Source organism: Ochotona curzoniae, unplaced genomic scaffold (assembly GCF_017591425.1).
Source record: "Ochotona curzoniae isolate NIBS_2020 unplaced genomic scaffold, NIBS_Ocur_1.0 scaffold_4506, whole genome shotgun sequence".
Taxonomy (NCBI): Eukaryota; Metazoa; Chordata; class Mammalia; order Lagomorpha; family Ochotonidae; genus Ochotona; species Ochotona curzoniae.
This window is the reverse complement of record NW_024467119.1, coordinates 15,618,473-15,641,070: the sequence shown is the minus strand read 5'-3', so window position 1 is coordinate 15,641,070 and position 22,598 is coordinate 15,618,473. Positions and strand designations below refer to the sequence as shown.

The 22,598-nt window shown below is 41.2% G+C and overlaps 1 protein-coding gene across 1 annotated transcript; it reads left to right on the top strand.

Moving 5' to 3' along the window:
- Nucleotides 1-2,092: 2,092 nt before the first annotated feature.
- On the top strand, nt 2,093-15,131 carry LOC121147067 (UDP-glucuronosyltransferase 2B14-like). The gene is made up of 6 exons (XM_040966767.1): nt 2,093-2,816; nt 4,558-4,706; nt 9,457-9,588; nt 11,792-11,879; nt 13,354-13,573; nt 14,852-15,131. Exons 1-6 carry the CDS (start codon nt 2,093-2,095, stop codon nt 15,129-15,131), a joined length of 1,593 nt encoding a protein of 530 aa, XP_040822701.1.
- The last annotated feature ends 7,467 nt before the right edge of the window (nt 15,132-22,598 follow it).

Sequence of the window (22,598 nt, the reverse complement as noted above, 5' to 3'; positions counted from 1 at the left end):
GAATGATTAAATTACTTGCCAAAATTATGAATAATTTCAAAACTTGAAAAGGCCTATGTCTGTGTAATTTTTATGAGCAGAAGGAAACGTGACAAGAAAATCTTGACACAATGTCATGTCTCATATAGTAGCAGAAGTATCTCCAAATGTAACAAGGATTACTGTTGACAATTATTAAAATGCACAGTATTGGACAGATGTTGGGATTTTCTTACTAACATACAGCAAACAGAAAAATGAAACGTTCAAAGTCTTCATAAAAACAGTGATACCCTGTGGCAGTTCAACATGACCCACTCCCTTTCCCGCAATGTTGGGTTCGGGAAAGAGCAGTGTACTTTGGTGTTGCTAGACCACCAGACTCTTTCTGCCCATAGCTGAAAGTTAGATTATGTGGCTGGTAAACCTTGAAGGTACAATTGCTCCATTATTATTTTTTTAAGATTTATTTTTATTATTTTTTATTGGAAAGGCGGATATACAGAGAGGAGAGACAGAGAGGAAGATCTTCCGTCCGATGATTCACTCCCCAAATGAGCACAAAGACCGATGCCATGCCGATCCGAAGCCTGGAGCCTCTTCTAGGTCTCTCACGTGGGTGCAGGTTCCCAAAGCCTTGGGCCGTCCTCGACTGCTTTCCCGGGCCACAAGCAGGGAGCTGGACAGGAAGCGGGGCTGCTGGGATAGAACCGAAACCCATATGGGATCCCGGGCGTGCAAGGCGAGGACCTTAACCACTTGTGCCACCGCGCCGGGCCCGCTCCATTCTTTCTTATATGATCCTGTTTTTACGCCAGTTTAACATCCAGACTGGTTATCCAAGAAGTGTATCCTTTCTATCTATTCAGTGTCCTAATACAGGAGATTGCTTTAGTCGAACGTAAGTACCCAGCTGCCCCAGCTCCTCTCATAGGCTGAGGCTTCCATAGTGGGAGAATTAGAGACCCGTTTTGGGGATGTACACAAGGATAAATGCCACTAACTCTATTCCAAGTGTCATTGTATCCTATTTACATAAAATACTCACTAGAACTGACTTTGTAGAGGCATAATGAGAATAAGTACTTTCTGAGGACTGGAGTAATCAAAAAGAGGTGTAGGGTAGGAGGCACAAAAGTAGAAGATACAGGACTTCTTTCAGAATTGTTATTTTATTTTCATTTTGATTGAAAGGTAGAGACACAGAAATATTTTTCCATCACCTCTTTTACTCTCCAAATATCACAAACAGTCAGAAATAGGCCAGGTCATGGCTAGGAATTTGAAAATCAATCTGGGTCTTCCACATAACAGACAGAAACTCAACAATCTGAGACATTATCTGGTTCTTCAAAAGTTAGGTATTGGCAAGAAGCTAGAGTCCATAAAATACACCTTGTGTCCAGTCTTCATCTTACTGGCTACCCATGGGCAAGTGTAGAGGAGGACTTTGACTGCCTCCTTCCCAGGTATCTGATTTTTGTCTGATGGAATGCTTGCACCTGGTAATATGACACAAAAGGCACATATGCCATGTAATGTCTTAATGGCTACATCACATGCTTGCCACAACATTTCTTTAAGAAGTAATAAAATGTCCTGAAATGCGTTATGGTGGTTACACATGTATATGTGTATTTATATGAACATTGTTGCACATGTATAAAACATACTGTATAAGACTGTAGCATACACTTTGAGTTTATGTATTCAGAACTTTAAGTACATAATTATATTTTTATAGAGTTTTACAAATAATCTCTTGACCTATACTGTTCAAAGTGTTCAAGAAATGTGAAAAAGTTTCAGAATTACTATATTTGCACTTGGGTATTATGCAATATTCTCACTTATGCCACTGTTCTTGGCACTATTTCAAACATTTTTTTTATCATAGCTGATATGTACAGGCAATTAGAGAAGCAAATCGACTCACTAGTATAAATACAATTGCTTATCTGCTTTTTCACTGGCTGTCCTAGTCCTTATCTCTAGGGTTCATAAGAGGTAGACAATTTGAACATCACAGGTTATACTTTAACTTTTGATTAAATTTCTTGGGTAGAGGAAGCTAGAAGACAGCAGTTGGAGAGGAAGCACTAACTTTACCAGAATGTTTGTGAAACCCGTTTCAGTTCTGCTGCTGCTGCTACAGCTGAGCTGTTGCTTCAGATTTGGGAATTGTGGAAAGGTGCTGGTGTGGCCTATGGAGTACAGTCTGTGGCTGAATTTAAATGTAATTTTGGATGAACTTGTCCGGAGAGGTCATGAGGTGATTGTTCTGAGAAACTCAGCTTCCATTTTCCTTGATCCTAGCAAACAAACTGGCATTCAATTTGAAACTTTTCCTATTGATACCACTAAAGAGGATTCAGAAGCGTTTTTTACACAACTTGTTAATACGTGGACAAATGCACTGCAGGACTCATATTGGGAATATCTTCCAGCATTGCAAAAAGTCTTTCTAGGATACTCTGATGATCGTGAATTTCTGTGTAAAGCAGCAGTTTTGAACAAGAAACTCATGAAAAAACTACAGGAATCAAAGTTTGACATCCTTATTGCAGATACTATTGGTCCATGTGGTGAACTGTTGGCAGAGCTATTTAAAATCCCCTTTGTGTACAGTGTTCGCTTCTCTCCTGGCTACACTATGGAAAAGTACGGTGGAGGACTTTCAGTGCCTCCTTCCTATGTCCCTATGATGCTGTCTGATTTAAGTGTCAGAATGACATTCATGGAGAGGGTAAAAAATATGCTGTTCATGCTTTATTTTGACTTTTGGTTTCAAACATTTAATGAGAAGAGATGGGACCAGTTTTACAGTGAAGTATTAGGTAAGTCATGGTTTTCATTGGCAATGTGGACATCTAATTTTCCTGTGATTGTGAAGCTGAACTTGTATGAATGAGAAAACAGGTCAATTAGCCTCTTAGATTGAACTAAAATAAAAAAAATACAGTGGTTTTAGACTGTATGCAAGAAATGTGCCTCACAATGTGGACCTGGAAAGGGTGGGAGGCTGGATGCGGTTTCTCCCATTTTTTTTTCCCTGATCCCAGATAGATACTGGGAAAAAATTGATATTCATGTGGAAACAATGCTATTCCCCACTTCCTGTAGCTCTTGACCATTTGTACCCTAGTCAACTGAGTAATATTATTTAAAATAATACTACTAATAATAAAAACTAAAGAATGAAAAGATTGTATCCAATATCATGCAAAGGCTCTACATTAATGTAACTTTTACATCGAAGTTTCAGTTGATGGTCAGTGGCCCATCCCTAGGATAGGGCATTCCAACTGCAAATGAAGCACTGAGCATTTCTCTAAAGGAATTACATGTCCATTTTATCAAACATCTGTCATGGTATAGCTAAGGTAGGTGATGCTTCCTAAATGAATGTAGCTATGAAGGTCAAAGTGTTACATGTTCTAGTCCAATGATTTGAGAAACACTGAGAAAACTGTTAAGAAGTTAACATTTATCTGGCAGTCTCATCTTTTTGAAAATTGTCTTTCTTGACTTAAATAACTCAGAATAAGGATGAAGACAAATATATATTTTTACAATTTATGAAAAGCCTTGAAGTAACAATTATACTATATATTGATATATGCTGTGTATATGTTTATGTATAAGTAAGTATTAGTCTGCTTTTATTATAAGGTAAAAACAGCAGTAAGATCATGCAATTCCATCACATTCATTAAAAACTCTACAGTTTGGAGCAGGTGGTATGGTAGACTGAGTTCAGGTGGTATGGTAGACTGAGTTATGCAACCACTTGTACTCCCATTAGAATGACTGCTTTAAGTTTTAGTCTATGTGCCTAGAAAGTAGTACAGGTTATCCAAGGAATTGAATCTCTACCATCTATTTGCAAACCTGTTGGGAAAAAGACACAGACCAGAGAGGAAACGGGGTGTCAATTCACAGCCCAGTTGAATTTATCAAAGGTTAATAACTTCTCCGAGGGTGGACAACTGCTGCTGTGTAGATGAGGGACTCTGTGGCAGATGCCATGTTCTTCAGCAGACAAGATCATTTGTAGCTTTGGGTGTTGAGATAGTGGAGAGGTGGAACTGTGGTATATATTCATGGTCATGTCAAATATGGGAGGCCTTGCTCGAAGGGTCTGGGTTGTTGGACAGATATTCAAAGGAGCAGGTGTGGAACAATACAGGGCAAGGGCCAGACCAGCCTTGAAGTACAATGCAAGAGGCCCTAGGGACGCTGTTGGTGCCTGAGAGTTCTGATGGCTGTTGAACCAGAATGACTGAGGCTTGTGTCTCTGTTCCACTAACCTCGATGGAGCTCCTGGCTTTAGAGTAGCCTCACCTAGTATGTTTTAACCACTTGGGAAATGAACAAGCAGACGAAGAGATCTCCAAAACTCAAGTGTGTGTATGATTGTGTAAATTGTGCTCATGAATCAAATTTTTCAAAATAAATATATTTGTTTTATGGATTCACAGGCATTTGCATATGAATTGTTTCACTTCAAAAGCTCTAAGAGCATGACATGATACACTTTACGTGACCATTCTCTTTCCTTTTCCTTTCACTTTGCAGGAAGACCCGTTACATTCCATGAGCTGGTGGCAAAAGCTGACATGTGGCTCATTCGAAGCTATTGGGACTTGGAATTTCCTCGTCCCACCTTGCCAAATGTCCATTTTGTTGGAGGCCTCCACTGTAAACCTGCCAAACCTCTGCCCAAGGTAAGTAAGTTTCTGTTTCCTTCACTGTGTTTATTGTCCATTTCATTGGAAATGTCCATGCATTGCATCTTTAGCATATTTTAATTACAGGAAGGCAGTGTTGTGGAAAGTGAGATATACTGGCTTGCCATTTAGAATCATATTTCTTTCTATACAATACAAGTATCTGACTTTTCTGCCATTGAGAATTTCTGGGCTACCCAAGGGCCCTCTTGCCAAGAAAAGAAGGAAGATAGAGTTCAGTATAAGAAAATGAAATTGAACATGAAGGCTGAATATTTTAAAGGCAAAAAGGGAAGTTATAAGCCCTGATAAAGAAAGTCTTGAGTAAAGATGAGCTGGGGAAAGTTAAGACCAAATGAGGAAATTATTGTTATGAAATATCCACTTGCATTCTAATCAGAGTTATCAAAAAAGCCTTCAAGATGCAGAGCCTTGACTATGGACAGAGGGATCCTTTGGGGGTTGTTGTAGAGGTTCAGGGACAAGGGCTGGTGTTGTCCTATTTAAAGGTAAGACATTTTGCACAATGCTGTATTGCTTCCCTGTGCCAGACCAACTGCACCACCACTTTCTGCTCATCTACCCAGCATTGGCCTGAGAAGGCCATGGATGCTGGCCTAACTGTTTGATCCCTTGCTAGTAACATGGGAGATCTGTTGAGTTTCTGTTCAACACCATAGCTTCTGCTTTCACCTTAGGCTAGCCTGACTATTGCACCATTTCAGAAGTGAGCCAGCAGATGGAAGACAAATATTTATCTTTCCCTTTTTCTCTGTAACTCTGATTTTTAAGTACATAGATACATCCTTAAAAGGCAGGGAGTTTCACCACAGTAGAAAGATATTTTAATAATCATTGACATGACATGACATTATCTCTTGTTGTGCTTTGTGGGAAATATAAATAACAACAAGGACAAAAACTAAAACTAAAAAAAGGAACATGTCTTTGAAACCAGTATGGAATTATTACCATGTGTCTGAACTTATTTGCACTGGTACACTTTTCAGTTATCCAAGAAATAGATATAACCTGTGTGTTCATCCAATGAAAATATGATACACATACACAGAACACTCATGAGAACTAAAGAAGGATGGAATCTTGTCATTTTCAGAAACATGTATGTGTGGAAGCTACTGTCACATTAAAACAAATATCTTATGATGAAACCTATATGTACAATTTAGAAATGCTGATCCCATACCAGTTAAAGGCAGACTGGGGGTTACCTGAAGTGGGAGATTCTGGCACTGTGACTAACTGATAGTTACAGAAGAGCAAGAACTCCATGGATAGTGGGGTAATTCAGGCAATAAATCTGTACAAAAAATACTTCTTTCAAAAAAAAAAAATCCTGAAGAGAAGATAAATTTCAGGGAAACATGTTTACCCAGATTGGAACATTATGTAATATGTTTGGGTTACAAAACAAGATGTGGTACCCTATAATTTTTTCTGTCAGATAAAAATAAAATAGATAATGTTTGTAATGTAGCTATTCAGAATTGATGTTGACTGTTGACCTTGCTGATATTTCTGGTGTTATTTTAGTGGTACTAGTAACATCAAATGTGCCAAACTATTTAGGTATACATTTATTTTGTAGGACCTGGATTTCTAACAGATTATTTTATTCTAAAAGTCATAATAGGGCCAGGTATGGTGCCTAGTGGCTAAAGTCCTTGCCTTGCATGCACCAGGATCCCTTATGGGCACCAGTTCATGTCCCTGCTGCTCTGCTTGTCATCTTGCTCCTTGCTTGTGGCCTGGGAAAGCAGTCAAAGATAGCTCAATGCCTTGCGACCCAGAATCAACATGAGAGACCAGGAACAAGATCCTTTGTTGACTCTTGGCTTCCTCTCTCTGTTTCCTCTCTGTAAATCTGATTTGCCAATAAAAATGAACATAAAAAAAAATCTTAGAAAACAGAATTGCTACCGAGTCAATGAAAATTAAACATACAGGCTTTGGCAATACGATGAACAAGATCTGACCCAGTGTTGAGTTTTACTATACATGCGGAGGCTCCTCAGCAATATTCTAGCTTAAAAGGAAAGTCATTTCTCAACAAAGTAATTGTGTGCTCCCATAAGATTTACAGCCAAATTCACTTGCTCTCACCATAGCATTACCTCATTGCACATGAGATTCACAGGACTGAGAGCCAAGAGAGTAGCAGTGGTGGCTTCACTACAGAGCTGCTCTTTCTGCTTAATACTGAGAGTGGACACAGCAGTAATGCCACCTTGGGGAATTTGGTTTCAGTCTCATAGCTGTCTGAAAATGAATACAGAGAAAATGCTCAATGCATTTGGAATGAAGAGCTTATCATTCTTACATGTTGTGTCTGAGAAAGGCCTTTCACTTTACAGTTACTAAAGCTTTAAGAATGACATATTTATGAAGAAATACAAAAACTAAATATGTGTTAAATTCATATCGCATTTTAAGGTGCACACAACATGATTCAAAAGTTGATGAAAAATGGAGTTAAAAGTTTGTTATTTTTGAAAATATAAATGTTTATATATTATGTTTATAACTTTCACTGCTTTGGCATCTAAGTAGCGAGGTTATGTTTAGTTTTAGTGAATTTACTCAGTATAACTGAAAGTTTACTTTTTTCTTTAAGAAAATCATTTATATTATGTATTGTATCTGTTGGGTTACTTTTTGCTCATGGAAGTAAGCAATTAAGTTGCAAATTTACCTACTCTTCCTTTTATGTTTCTCAAGCCATTGTAATTAACAACTCATTTACAGTAAAACGTTAATAAAAGGTTTCTGATAATGTGTGAATTACCCAGTATTTGGCCTTAAATCTGTGCTAATTTGTTGAAGACAGTTTTCCTTCTTTTTTGGCTTATCTGATCTGTGTGTTGCTTCAATCTGGAAAATTTTATTTTGTAGATATAATGTAATGATTCTCCTCATTCACTCTTTGTAAACAAGTGTACTGCCACATCGTGTAACATTTTTTTTTCCTCTTCTTTTTTATTCTAAGCTATTACTTTAATAGAAAGCAAATAAAAATTTAAAATCCAGGATCCTCACTCATACTGTGACTCAATGCAGGTGAAATTGCTTTTGGAAACTTGTGAAAATAATTTTCAGTTGGAAGCACATTCTCATACCAGTAACCAACTTACATATGTTAATTTACTTTCTGTAAATGATTTCATTTTTATTAAAGGTGATTCACTATATATATAAAAAATACTTGTCAAAAAGCTTAAAATGCAGGTATGAATCTTTAAGATGATCACGGGGAAATTGTGAGTAGGTCTCAAGTAAGCCTGACACCAAATAAAGTTAGCTTTGAATCCCATTTTCCATGCAATTCTCAGTTATGTAGAAAATAAGAATTCTTTACATCTGTATTGCATGATATGCCAAGCTGTATTTTATCCACCTTCTAAATAGCAGTCACATAATGTCTTATGAAACTATTACACGATGGTATCTATTTTGATCATAAATTTTTACACTATGTGCAATAACTTTCACAGGCCTAAAAGTCATGTCAATACTTGTGAAAGTGTGATTCCTAACAACTCTACTGCTGAATGTTCTCTTAGTTTGCATAATCAAGCTTTATGAGAAATAATATTAAGACATTTAGAACAAGGAAACCAGAACTATAGATAATAACATGATGATGATAATCCTAATGATGTCAGTGTGAGGCTTAAATCCAAGTTAATAATTTCAAACTTTATCTTGTTACTCAATGTTAATATCATCTTTATTCCACACCATATGTTGATATTCCACAAACTATAACATTTTCACATACTCTTTTTTAAAGAAATGAATGTGACAGGTGACACATTAAAATAGCTTATAACATTGCTAAATCGGACACTAATAAGAAACTATTCATAGAAAAACAAAAATGCAAAAAATTATACATATCAAATATTTATAAAGGTAAACATTGTAAAGAAACAAAACATCCAGTAATATAGAGGCATAGTTAAATAATATATTTGTGTCTATGCCAAGGCATTTATTTTATACATGAATACTTAACACCATTAAATTAGTCCAAAATAACATTTTCTTAAAATGGGTGGAACAAAAGAGGAAACAGGGACCTATTTCTTTTCATGTAATTAGTAAGAAATGTACATTAAGATTGGAGTTTTTGGGGCCCGGCGCGGTGGCGCAGTGGTTAAGGTCCTTCACCTTGTACACCAGGGATCCCATATGGGCGCTGGTTCTAATCCCAGCAGCCCCACTTCCCTTCCAGCTCCCTGCCTGTGGCCCGGGAAAGCAGTCGAGGACGGCCCAAAGCTTTGGGACCCTGCACCTGCGTGGGAGACCCGGAAGAGGCTCCTGGCTTCGGACCAGCATAGCATCCGCCGTCGTGCTCACTTGGGGAGGAAGATCTTCCTCTCTTTCTCTCCTCTCTGTATATCCGCCATTCCAATGAAAAAAATTAAAAAAAAAAGATTGGATTTTTAAAAATTATATAACAGAATGAACATTGTATACTAAGTTTTTAATAAGGAGAAAAATCATTTAAAACATGATTAGCATAACAATGTGATTACATTTGATACTGTTCCCTGTACACTAGAAAATGAGAAGTGGCAAATTTTGCATTGTATGTTTTTTCCACAGGTGCTCCTCTCTCATTCCTAATCACACTCAACATTCTTCCATTTATTTGTACCAAGCCTTTCATTAGTGTGTGACTTGCTGTTGCTATTTTGTCATGGAGCTAATTCTCTCTTCACAGGACATGGAAGACTTTGTGCAGAGCTCTGGAGAAGAGGGAGTTGTGGTGTTTTCTCTGGGTTCAATGGTCAGTAACATGTCAGAAGAGAGGGCCAATGTGATCGCATCAGCCCTTGCCCAGCTTCCACAAAAGGTCAGAAAAGCTGCTTCATGGTGGGAGGTACTGAAGTGTGTGCTCAACTCTGGACAGAGTTGATTTCAGAAACATCTTGTATGAAAAGTAAATGATTATAGTAGATCCATTTCTTCTCAGATATCATTCTAAGATGTAAGTTTAAGAAGAGACCTCAAAGATGCTAAAACACTGATGATGGGTTTTGATTTTAATTGACTTTGGTATCACTTTTGTGATTAAAAATATACTTAACAAGCACAGTAACTGTTTTAATATTAAGTAACTAAGTGATCATCATCTAGAAATTATTGATCTGACCCTGTCCTTTGAGCCTTTCCTTCTAAGACTGACAAGGCTACTGTATACACTAAAGATATTATCAGACATTACTTAAATTTATAAACAGGGTATATTTTAGCTTCAAACTGTCTCTGCAGAGTGAATGCAAGTGGGTGTTGAAGAAATTCTGAAGTGGTTCATGTAGTTAGATTTCTCTTGTAATTCTAGCTTGCTGTTTCCCCTAACATGACTAGGTGTGTTTGGGGTGTTATCCACAACTATATTAAAGGAGGACCAGGTCTCATTAGTACTGAGTTCAGGTTGTTGTTCACTTGGGTATGTGGATTTCAAAAAAGAAAAGGTTTATCCTGCCTCATGGGAATGGACTCTGCCAGGGTCTAAATCACAACCCCATAGCACGCAAGAGGAGCATTAGAGGGGGTTCGACACCTGGAGCTTGACTTTGTCCAATATAAATGTGGCTCCTGGAGGACTAGTATTTAACCTGTCTTATTAGCACCTTTTCTGTATTGAGCAAGAAGAAAGGAATATATGGAATCTAAGATTAATAGGGGTGGGATGGGAAGAGGCTTAATGTTCACAATTCTGTATAATACTGTAGGAATTAATATGCCACTGCATATAAATATTATCATTGTATATTTTTGAATTATTTTGAATTGTATATTTTGAATTTTTATTTAATATAAGCTTCTATTAATCACGTACTTGTATGTTTTTGTTCAGTGTAATAAACTGAGTTTACTTGAAACAAAAAGGATCTGTTTTTATTGGAAAATCAGATTTTCAGAGAGAACAGACAGAAAGATATTCAATCCACTGGTTCACTTCCCATGTTGTCACAATGGCTGGAGCTGAGCTGATTCAATGCCAGGAGACAAGAGCATCTTATATGTATCACACATAGGTGCAGGGTCCCCAGACTTTGGGCCATCCTCCATTACTTTTCTAGACCATAAGCAGGGAGCTGGAGGAGAAGTGGAACTGTCGGGATTAGAGCTGGCACCCATATGGGATCCTGGTGCATGCTAAGCAAGGAACCCAGCCACTAGACTACTGTTCCAGGCCTTGAATTTACTTTTAACATGCACAGATTATATAGAAAAGTAACACGTGTGGTTTGTATTCTAGTTTAGGAAAACTCTGAAATTCAAAGTCAGTGCTGTACCTTATAGTGGACATGATGACTGAGTAGAGAAGAGCATGTTTATCATGTCTTGTAATGCTTTACAGTTAATTGGGAGAGTTAAATTCAGCTGAGGAAATTTAGGAACATCAGAATTTTGTACTTTGTTCAACTGCCATACTATTTATGAAACAGCTTGCACTCTATTTTTCAATATTTCCAACTATAGAAATCCTAACACATTGAAGTGATTTCAAAAATGCAACTTCAAATTTTCCTAGAATGTGTGTGCTATTTGGCATTGTAAAATAAGTTTTATATAATTCCTGAGAGCAAGTAAACAATTTTTCATGCTTTTCTGATCATATGGAATTGTTCTCTTGTCACTTAAAAGATGACAAATTCTAATGAAATTATGGAAAATGTGGACATATCTCATTTTAGTTTTTAAAAGGAAAATTTTAGTATTAGATTTGAAAGATAATGCTAACATCAAAAGATACATATTTGAAAAATAAATAGTTCACTGCTAATGCGTCATTTTTTGCATGAGAATTAAACAGCTCAAGTTGTTACTCATCAGCTCGCTCGCTAAGGCTCTTTCTATGGAAAATATTAGATTTAACATCTGATCAAATATAAAATATCAGCACAGGAAAAGGTGTTCCATTAACACAATCCTTTCCTTATCTTTTGTATGGAGAACATTTAGCTGTGGATGTGCCAATCATTTTAGATTTGTGATGTGCTCTTTTTAAATTCAACCATGGGTAAGATATTTTCTTTATTTAACAGGTTTTGTGGAGATTTGATGGAAAGAAACCAGAAACTTTAGGGCCCAACACTCAGATCTATAAGTGGATTCCCCAGAATGATCTTCTTGGTAAGAACTTGCTTAAAAACAAAACAAAAAACCTGCTGAAAACGTAATAGTCAATGCAGATAATAACAGTGCAATGGGAAAAAATGACCATGTGTTATGGAGAAAATCATCATAAGACATGTATGTTTCTACCTTATGGCACCACAAGACATAAAAATTCATAACAGATGGAATACTTTTAAACACATAAACATTGTTTATGTCTGGAATCAAAAGCTCCCAATACAGTTTTGTCCCACAGAGAACTCTCAATAATGCACTGCATTGCCTGTCTCCTAATTCAGTCATTATTTCCATGCTTTCCTCTAACATCATTGGTTACCAAAGTATTAAAAGAGTCATAAACTGTTTAATGAGTGAACCTGCATATTTATGTGTGATCAGATTTCAAAATGAGTGTTGACTATCATTTTTGTGTTTTCAAAACTGCTGGATAACACAACCTTCTTTGTGGGAAACCCCAAATTAAAGACCTAGTGAATTGTTTATTTATTTTTATTGGAAAGGCAGATTACAGAAAAAGAGAGAGGATTTTTAGTACACTAGTTAAATCCCCAAATGGCTAGAGATGAGCTGACCTGAATCCAGGAGAGAGGAGCTTGTTCCTTATCTGCCACATGGCACAGGTTTCCAAGAACTTGAGTGATTCCAAGTTGATTTCTCATGCTATATGCAGAGAGCTGGCTAAGAAGTGGAGCAGCCAGGACTAGACTTGTTGCCCACTTGGGATGGTGGCACTGCAAGGTGGAATATTAGCAAGTGGAGTCACCGTGTTGGACCCCAAATGCACTATATTATCTTTTTTAAAAAAACATTTATTTTTTATTACAAAGTCAGATATACAGAAAGGAGGAGAGACAGAGAGGAAGATCTTCGGTCCGATGATTCACTTCCCAAGTGATCGTAACTGCCGGTACTGCGCCGATCCAAAGCCAGGAATCAGGAACCTCTTCCAGGTCTCCCACGCGGGTGCAGGGTCCCAAAGTTTGGGCCGTCCTCGACTGCTTTCCCGGGCCACAAGCAGGGAGCTGGATGGGAAGCGGAGCTGCAGGGATTAGAACCGGTACGCATATGGGATCCTGGGACCTTCAAGGCGAGGACTTTAGCAGCTAGGCCGTGCCGCCGGGCCGAATGCACTGTATTTCTAAAGGACAATATTCCAACTTGCACTCAGCTTCTATTTTTGTGTATGACACTTATTTTATTCAGGATTGTTTCTTTATGCCCATGAGGTGAATTTGTGTTCACTGGTCAAGCATTACCAAACTTCTTCCACAATTTCACCTTCACTTATTTTCCCAATGGATTTACATGCCAATTTCTCTAGATCTGAAAGCAGTTTCATGCAGATTTATGTCTGTCAGTGATTTGTCAACCTGACAGCTCTGTCCACTTATCATCTCATACTGTGAATTTCCCCTTTTCATTCTAAGATTTCTGCTGAATAATTTTATTAAAAATTCTTCAACCGTAGGTCATCCAAAAACCAGAGCTTTTGTAACTCATGGTGGAGCCAATGGCGTCTATGAGGCAATCCACCATGGCATCCCTATGGTGGGTCTTCCTTTGTTTGGAGACCAACCTGATAACATTGCCCACATGACAGCCAAGGGAGCAGCTGTGAGACTGAACTGGAAAACCATGTCAAGTGCAGATTTGCTCAATGCCTTGAGGACAGTCATTCATGATCCTTCGTGAGTATTACTTTCTTTAAGACTAGAAAGCGTTTACCCAGAAGTTATCAGATGAAGGCCAAGAGGGTAGCAGTTGAGTCTAAGCAAGAACAAATGTTGAGCACAGATTCCCTTAAGGCTGGAAGGCAACTGTGAGTTACGTCTTCTGAGTTTTGCCATGATTTCTCATTGATTTCAGTAGAGTTGTCTGGATGGTGCACAGATTGGGAAGCAGTGTATAAATTGAATGAGATGTGTCCCTGAAGATGACCACAAGAGGACTAAAAGAATAAAAGAAAAATGACTAAAAGAAAGCATTAAGAATGCAACTGAATCAAGCAATCAACATATAAAAGTGCTAACCTACTTTCAGCACACTATGGGTTCCTTAAAGCCTGAGCACTCATGTCATATTTTAAGATGAAATTGTTCACGTGCAGTTCAGAGACACAACATTTTATGGGTTATATGTAAACAGTAAAGAGATTCCTAGAGTGATGCTAAGTAATATAAATATCTCACATTGTTAAGATTGTTTTATTAGACATCTCTCAAATGTTTTATTTTATTTGCCATAAAACAACAACCTGTAATCAACTGTTTCTTTACATTATTTTTTGTTAGATTTCAATGCTAATATTGTGATCTTGTCAGCGATATTTGTAAACAGGTGAAACTTTTTCATTTTCTCAAAGCTGTTGAAAGAGTGCTATTTATGCATGCAAGCATATTCTTATTTCATATATATGTTTTGTTTCCAGAAAAGCTATAAAACTGTAAATATTGACTAAAAATTAACCTGGAACTTCCTGAATAATAATGCTTTTTAAAAATAACAAATAGATTTATATAGTTTCAACATATATAATAACTTCAGTTAAACTGTTACCACTATATTTCTTTTCACGATTTATCTATTTTTTAAAGATTTATTTTACTTTTATTGGAAAGTCACATATACAGAGAGAAGGAGAGACAGAATGGAAGATCTTCTGTTTCTTTATTCACTCTTCTAATGAACACAATGGCCAGAGCTATGCCGATCCAGAACCACTTCCAGGTGTTCAACATGGGTGCAGGTCCCAGGACATTGGGCCGTACTCAACTGTTTTCCCAGGCCACAAGCAGAGAGCTGGATGGGAAACAGGGCCACCAGGATTAGGCCTAACACCTATATGGGATATGCACAGAATAATTGTTTTCCTCATTTATGTGTCATTCATTAAACAGTCTATGACGTTTCCAGATATCTATCCTTGGTTTGTCCTTCAACTTCTTGTTTGCTTAATTTTCTTTCAGCTATAAAGAGAATGTCCTGACATTATCAAGAATTCACCACGATCAGCCCATGAAGCCCCTGGATCGAGCAGCCTTCTGGATCGAGCATGTCATGCGCCACAAAGGAGCCAAACACCTGCGGGTTGCAGCCCACGACCTCACCTGGTACCAGTACCACTCTCTGGATGTGATTGGGTTCCTGCTGGCCTGTGTGACAATTCCTACTTATCTTGCCATAAAAATCTTTCTGTTTGTTTATCAAAAGCTTGTTAAGACAGAAAAGAAGAAAAAGAGTGATTAAGAGTTCTTTCACATTGCAAGTGTCTGACAGATGATACTTGAGTTTAATTCATGCTCTAGAGATCAAGATGTGGCAAGTTTTTTTGCTGCATGTTTTATGAGAAGTGTGCCTTCTTGATTTATTGATCTATTTAAGCTTCAAATAAACATTGAGGAATACATAAGGCTAATTACAGAAATTTTCATACAGTTCTATTTTAATGCTGACTTAGTCATACTAATATAATTCTATAAAACAAAATACAAAACAAGACCCACTGAAAACTCAGATTATTAGAGTTAAGAAAATGCCTTATTTTGTGTGTGCATATTCAGAAATACCCATATATTTGACTGAACATATTTATATGGATCATATTTGTCCTTTTCAGAAAAATTAGTTAAATTCTTGTGAAAGTGTGCAAGGTAATGTTTTCAGACCGCTGCAATATGTAAAGAGCAGTGCTGTACAGACTAACCTTGAAACAACTACATGACCAATTGGATGATATCTTTAAGGAAATATAAAGTGAGCTTTAGGTAGTTAAGGAAAGATCCCATTCAATTTTGTGGTAATGGAAAATTGCTCAGACTGGGTAGGTAAAACACAGTGCATTTTGCCTATTGGCGTCACTACATTTTCTTGAGCGAAGACAAAGCATGGATCCTAGGCTCAGCTACTGCCATAATCCAAGCAGATGGAAAACAGGCTACATGTGGGCAAGTTTCTTATCACAGTGATAGGCATGTAATAGGAAGTTACCATTCACATAAATCATAAAACGTGGAATTCATGATCACTAGAACCCCATAAATTTAGTCTAATCTATGAACATTAAACTCTTATGCTTGTTTCTTCAGGTAATCCTGAAGAACTTTAAAAATATCAGCAAAACAAAACGTTTAGAGCAAAACACATATGTGGTGAGTGTAGGAAGCCACCAGTTGGGATGTCCACAACCTCTACTGGAGTGTCTGGGATTGAGTTGTGCCCTTTTCTACAATTCAGCTCTCTGCTAATGTACCTGCGAGGCAGCAGATGATGACCCAAGTGCCTGGCTTCTCGACTCTTATGTAGGTGACTCACGCCATTACTTCCTGGTCCAGTTATACAGTTGGCAGAATGTGGAGAGTGAATAAGTGGATAGACAATTCTCTCTGTTTCTCTCTCATTTGCTCTCTCACACACACTCTTAAATAAAATACGCAATATGTTTTTAAAATATGTAAGCATAGATACACCAGATGGCATCATAAAGCTACATTATTAAGATAATACTTTATCTCAAATAATAGTAAGCTACATTTTACAAATAATGCAATTTTTTTTAATTGGAAAATCAGATTTACAGAGAGGAGAGACAGAAAGATGTTGCATCCACTGGTTCACTCTCCAACTTGCTGCAATGACCAAAACTGAGCTGTTCTAAAGCCAGAAGCCAGGAGCCAGGAGCTTTCTTCCAGTTGTCCCACATGGGTGCAGGGTCCAAAGGCTTTGGGCCATCCTCCATTGCTTTCCCAGGCCACAGGCTAGATGGGAAGTGGAGCAGCCAGGATAGGAACTGGCATCCATGTAATCCTGGCGCATGCAAAATGAGGACTTTTGTCATTAGGCTACTGGGCCCTGCCCATAATGCATGAATCTTAAGTGATCTCTTTCAGAGACTAATTGTATACCTATTTCATTTACTGTTTTATTTCTTGTAGAATGTGATATTTAACAAGAGATAATAACACAGGCCTACTGTCTATATCCTTGCCTTGCATCCACTAGGATCACACATGGGTGATCGGCTCATTTCCAGCAATGGAGGACCTTTGGGGAGGGAATCAACAAACAAAGATCTTACATTCTGTCTCTCCTTCTCTCTGTATATCTGACTTCCCAACAAAAATAAATCTAAGGAAAGAAAAAAAGATAAGAAGAAAAATATCAAGTGAGGCAGAGGTTTTCTTCTGAAAATGAAGTTCTTTGAAATGGTGATGCACAAAGACTCTGCCAACTTGAACATGCACGTGGCACTAATACCTTGCACACCCCTTGTGCTATCTTCCCTGTAACACAAATACACAATCAGAACTGACATACTGTTGTGTGGAGTCTGGGCTGAAGTCACAGATACATCAGCTTCAATGACGAATCTGTTGTTTTGGTCCCACGTGCACTCCTCAAACACCTCCTCTCTGGCTGTGACCAGTTCACCAGCACTGCAGGGGACAGTTCATTGCTGACTTATCAATAGCGGCTGTTCATTTTACCAAGCAAAATTGTACAAACATGTTTGATCTGCTAAATCATCATTTTTGTTGTTGTTGTCTATTACACTTTCAAGTCTTAGTCACAAATTCATAATGGACACTTTTTCTAAAAAGCGTTTCTTTTTAAGTCTTTAGGTAGAAAAATCACAAAATATAAAATAGGTAATTGTAAACATCAAGACGCTAAGTTTTAATAATGGTGAATCAGGATTAATAGCAACAAAAAAGAAATCAATGCAAGTCAGAGTGATGGACAAAATTAATCAGATATTCATAGACCATAAAATGTAGTGCTAGCGTGAGCAGCCACATACATTCATAACATGGCAGGAACAAGGATATGATGAAAGTAAAAGGATGCAAACATAAAATGTTTCCAAAAATTGCAATAACAAATGAAATAGTTATTAAAACCAGACTAACAGTACAAAGGAGTGGTAAAATTACAGACGATAAATCAAATGCAACATGTAAACAAAAACAGTATTTGAAGATGTGATCAATTTACGAGGGAAATATCGGATTCAATCAAGAGTACTATTCGAAGGTAAAACCAGGAAAACAAAAATTAGCACATTCATTTAGGTTACTTTATTCAACTACATGTAACTTTAGTCTTCAACATCACATATATCGCAGTGATATGCTACTTGCATTTAAATATTGTGGAGGCTGAACAAACTGTCCATACAGTCACAAATAGGAAGACTGAGAAGTTTGAGAAGGAAGCCAAGAGATGTCTTGCCCTTTGAGGATGCTGGGAGCAACAGTCTTCTCCAGCAACGCCACAGCAGGGGGCTCGGAGGTCAGCTGGGCCCTGGTGGGACTCCAGCCCTTTGTTGAAAGCACCCAAGGACTCCAACAAACTCACTTGGGGCATAAAAAGGCAAGTCCCCGGAGCAAGCAGTGTCCGCACGCCACCACGAGAGGGCAGCAGGTGGCACACGTTAGGAATGGGCAGGGACCAGCCTGGGTCCTGGAAGTCATCCCATGGCCATTTGCTCCTCACAAGCACAGGACAAATCTTAGCCAAGATGCACAGAACCAAGCTCAGCACCACCAGATCAAGTCTCCCTGCGACCTTGACTCCTAGTCCCCACCTGAACCCTTGGCACCACACAAGACATCACCCCTTGCTTGGGGCAGACAGCCTGATGGAACGTAGGAATGCTCACACAAGCCATGCTCCACCACCAGAGCACACGTGTATCTAGGCACTCACTGCAATGGCAAGGGAGGTGGCAGGGACCCACTCCTCAATGGAAGCACAAACAAACCCTGCTTCCTCCAGCTGAGAGGGAAGGATTAACATGGCCAAGGTGTCCTGGCACTCCAACACCTGTGGTCGCTCACTGAACCCGCTGACTGCCTTCTAATCAAAGCTTGCTCCAAAAGCACCTCCAGAAACAAGACTCTCCAGGCCCTTGGCTATCAACCAGACTGTCCGTGGAGATTTTCAACAGCTCATGGAAATTGCAACTATAAGAGAGGCTTGCGTTTGGTGCGGTGGCACAGCTGGCTAAGCCTGCCCCGGAAGGTGCCAGCTTCCCACATGGTTGATGAGTGCAGTTGATGCCATCCCACTTCTGATCCAGCCTCCTGTTTATGAATTGGGAAGGTAGTGAGGGATGGCCCTTGAGCTTAGAGTTCCAGGATCCTGGCTTTGACATCATCCAGCTAGGGTCACTAGCCATTTCACAAGAGTACAAGAAATGGAAGAATAGGGCCCGGCGGTGTGGCCTAGCAGCTAAAGTCCTCACCTTGAACGAGCTGGGATCCCATATGGGCGCCGGTTCTAATTCCGGAGCTCCACTTCCAATCCAGCTCCCTCCTTGTGGCCTGGGAAAGCAGTCAAGGACAGTCCAAAGCTTTGGGACCCTGCAACTGTGTAGGATACCCAGAAGAAGTTCCTGGATCCCTGCTTCAGACTGGCATACCATCGGCCGTTGTGCTCACTTGAGGAGTAAATCATCGGAAGGAAGATCTTTCTCTCTGTCTCTCCTCATCTCTGTATAGCTGACTTTCCAATAAATACATAAATCCTTTAAAAAAAAAAAAAAGAAAATGGAAGAATGCTTCCAGCTCGCTTACTCACTCGCTCGCTCTCTCTTGTTTTTCTCTATTTCTCTCCACACTTTTTCTCTGTCTCTGTTTCTGTAAGTCTGCCATTTGAATAAAATATTGGTAAATGTAAATAAAAATGCTCAGAAAATGCATTTATTGGAAGGAGGGAAAGGAAGGAAAGAAAGGATGCAGAAAAAGAAATAAGAGAATGATAATGGAAGCAAATGGAGGAGAGGGTGACAGGGAGAGAGGGAGTGAGAATGAGAGCCTGTTGGACTAGCTGCAGCATTTAGCAGTTTCCCAAAGGGCAGCTCAGATCTTGCCCCCAAGCCCAAGAGCTTGGGTTTTCCTACATGCGTGGGGTTCCCACTAGGGCTTTGCTGCTTACAGCTCTCTATTCTGGAGGCTGAGCTCATGGCTTGTACACAGAGCCGGAAAGATGACAGAGACGTACTACAGAGGAGATGAGATCAAGTCTTGCCCTTTGTGGGCCCTGGGGACCACAGCCTCTTCCAGCAGCCTCACGGCAGGGGGCTCCGCAGTCAGTGGGCCCTGGTGGGACTCCAGCCCTTTTATTCCAAGCACCTAAGGAATCACTCAAGCACCCTGGAGGACTCCACAAAGGTCAGTCCCTGGGGCAAGAAGTGACAGGACTCCACCACGAGAAGGCAGCAGGTGGCACACTTTAGGAATGGGAGAGTAACAGGCTGATTGCAGGGAGCAGCTCCCCCTGGCACTTTGCGCTCACCTGCCCACAACCATTATCATGCGCACTGCACAGCATGATAATGGTTAGAAGAGGACTGAGGCTCGGGCCAATGGCAGGCTGGGCAATGTAACTGTCTGCCACACATTCCCCTGCACTGCTTCAGTGGCGCTCCGCATGGTTTTTTGAAGGACCTGGCCATTGGAGGAGCACCACCTACAAGGGCTCAGCAAGGTTCCAAAGCATCAAACCCAGAACCATTAACTCCAGCCTACCTGATACTTTGAACCAAGGTAAACACCTCAACCCATGGCACCACATTAGACCTAACCACTTGCTTCAACAGAGAGCTACAGCTAGGGTAGCTAGCATGGCAGGGGTAGGGCTAGGGAAAGGACTCATTCACTTACTGCGATCACTCATTGGGGCTATCGTAAGGGAGAGCAGCATGCCCTCACGCACAAGTACTAGCTCATAAGGAAATAACCACAACCTGCTAAAAGAAAATAAACAATAAGCCAGGATCAGCAGAGGAAATATAACAGATGACACAAACATAAAACTGTTGTACTCATTCACAGACAGCGGATTTACTCACTCTCTCACACATTAAGAGCCACACTAATCACAATGTCCTGCTCAATGCAAACCGACCAAGCACAGCTGGCCTGCAGGGCGCACGCACTCACTGCCCTGGGAACCAACCACAGCAGCAGCACCGCCAACGCCAAAAGCGCCCTGCTCAATGCAAACAAATACAAGCCGCGGGCGGGGCTGGGGCCCGCAGCTCCGCAGCTCCGTGGCTCCGCGACTGAACACACCAGCCTCCACGCTCTTACTGCCACGCACTGACCACAGTACCAAGGGTCGCATCACTAGGAGCTCCATGGCAACACACACCAACCGCCAGTACCACCGCCATCCCGCACTCACTGCCATGGCAACGCTGGCAACTAGCAGCACGTGCTGGACAATGGGAACAGACCAACCGCCGCTCTGCCTGTGCCTGCAGGGCGCACGTGCGTCTGGGCACTCACTGCCCTGGGAAGGCAGAGGGCAGGGACGCGCTCTTCAGTGTCAGCACAAACACGCCACGCTGCACGCTGCCTCCCGCCCAGAGGGAAGCACCAGCGCACCAAGCCCTCCTGGCACAGGTCTCCTACCAGCCCAGCACCTGCTCTCACTCCACCCGCTGACTTTCACCTAACAGGGGCTTCCTCCAGGGTCACCCTGACAACCAAGACTGACCAAGCACTCGCCTCCACACCAGAGCATCTGGGGGGACTTTGCAAAGCCCAAGGAGAATGGAACTCAAAGACAGCCTTGGGCTTGGCGCTGTGGGCAGGGCTGGCTAAGCCTGCCCCACAGGGTGCCGCTTGCAGTCACTGCTGCCCCACTCCCCATCCAGCTTCCTGCTGATGGCCTGGGGAGCTACTGCAGGATGGCCCCTGTGCTTAGAGTTCCAGGCTCCTGGCCTAGACCTCACCCAGCCCGGCTCACTCTAGCCATTTGACTGGTGTGCAAGCCAAAACAACAACAATTCCCGTTCTCTCTCTCTCTGACTATCTTTTGACTAAATCTTATGTTAAAAGGAGCTTTCCATGAGCTATTGCAAGGAGGGAGGGGGTAAAGAAAGGAAGGATGGGCCAAAGGGAAAAAGAGAGGTGGGGAGGGGATGGGAGGGGAGGGAGGGCAGCGGGAGGACAGGGGGACAGAGAGAGACAAGTGAGACAGAGCCAGACTAGCTCCAACCCTCAACACTCTCCCAAGTGGCCAGCTTCAGCTTCTGCTCACGCCCTCGCCAGGGAGCTTCGCCCGAGGTCAGCAGGGCCTGGCTGGACCCCAGTGCCTTAGTGCAGGGGGGCAGGTGCCCAGCCAGCCCCTCACCAGCAGAGGAACAGGCCCAGCTCTGCCGTGCAACGCCCTGCTCTGCAGGCGCCATCGTGGCCACCAGGTGGCACCCTCCAGCTCCCAGCACTGGACAGGGACCAGGCTGGGTTCTGGGACAGACCCCCTGGCCCTTTGCCCCCTGCCGGCTTTGCCCACAGTGCGGCCACCAGGGAAACCACCAGCAAGGAAGGGGAGCTTGGGGCCTGCGGCTCGGCCCACAGGGAGTCCAGGCAGCCGCACAGCACAGCCCCGCGCAGCGCAGCTCAGGCAGCACAGACAGGCGGGCGGGTGGGCAGGCTGCCTATCACACGCCCCCCTGCCCAGCCCAGGAGGCAGAGGCGCCTCTGCACTGGCTGGTTTTCTCGGACATGGCCAGCGGCTGAGCGCTACCTCCCAGCACTTAGCCAACATCAACAGCTTTCAAGCTCAGCACCTCCACCACCAACCAGCACCACCCTTCCTGCGTCCTCGTCCCCCCAGCCTAAACCCAGGGCACCACGCCAACCCTCCCCATGTGCCATGCGTGTGCTCTGGGCAGCCAGCGGAACGGTGGGCGGGGCCAGGACAGAG

Excerpts from the sequence above, each read along its gene's own strand:
- LOC121147067 (XM_040966767.1), top strand. The coding sequence starts at position 2,093 with ATGTTTGTGAAACCCGTTTCAGTTCTGCTGCTGCTGCTACAGCTGAGC. Across the intron at positions 11,880-13,353 it reads TCCCCAGAATGATCTTCTTG|GTCATCCAAAAACCAGAGCT; the intron begins GTAAGAACTTGC and ends CTTCAACCGTAG. Across the intron at positions 13,574-14,851 it reads ACAGTCATTCATGATCCTTC|CTATAAAGAGAATGTCCTGA; the intron begins GTGAGTATTACT and ends ATTTTCTTTCAG.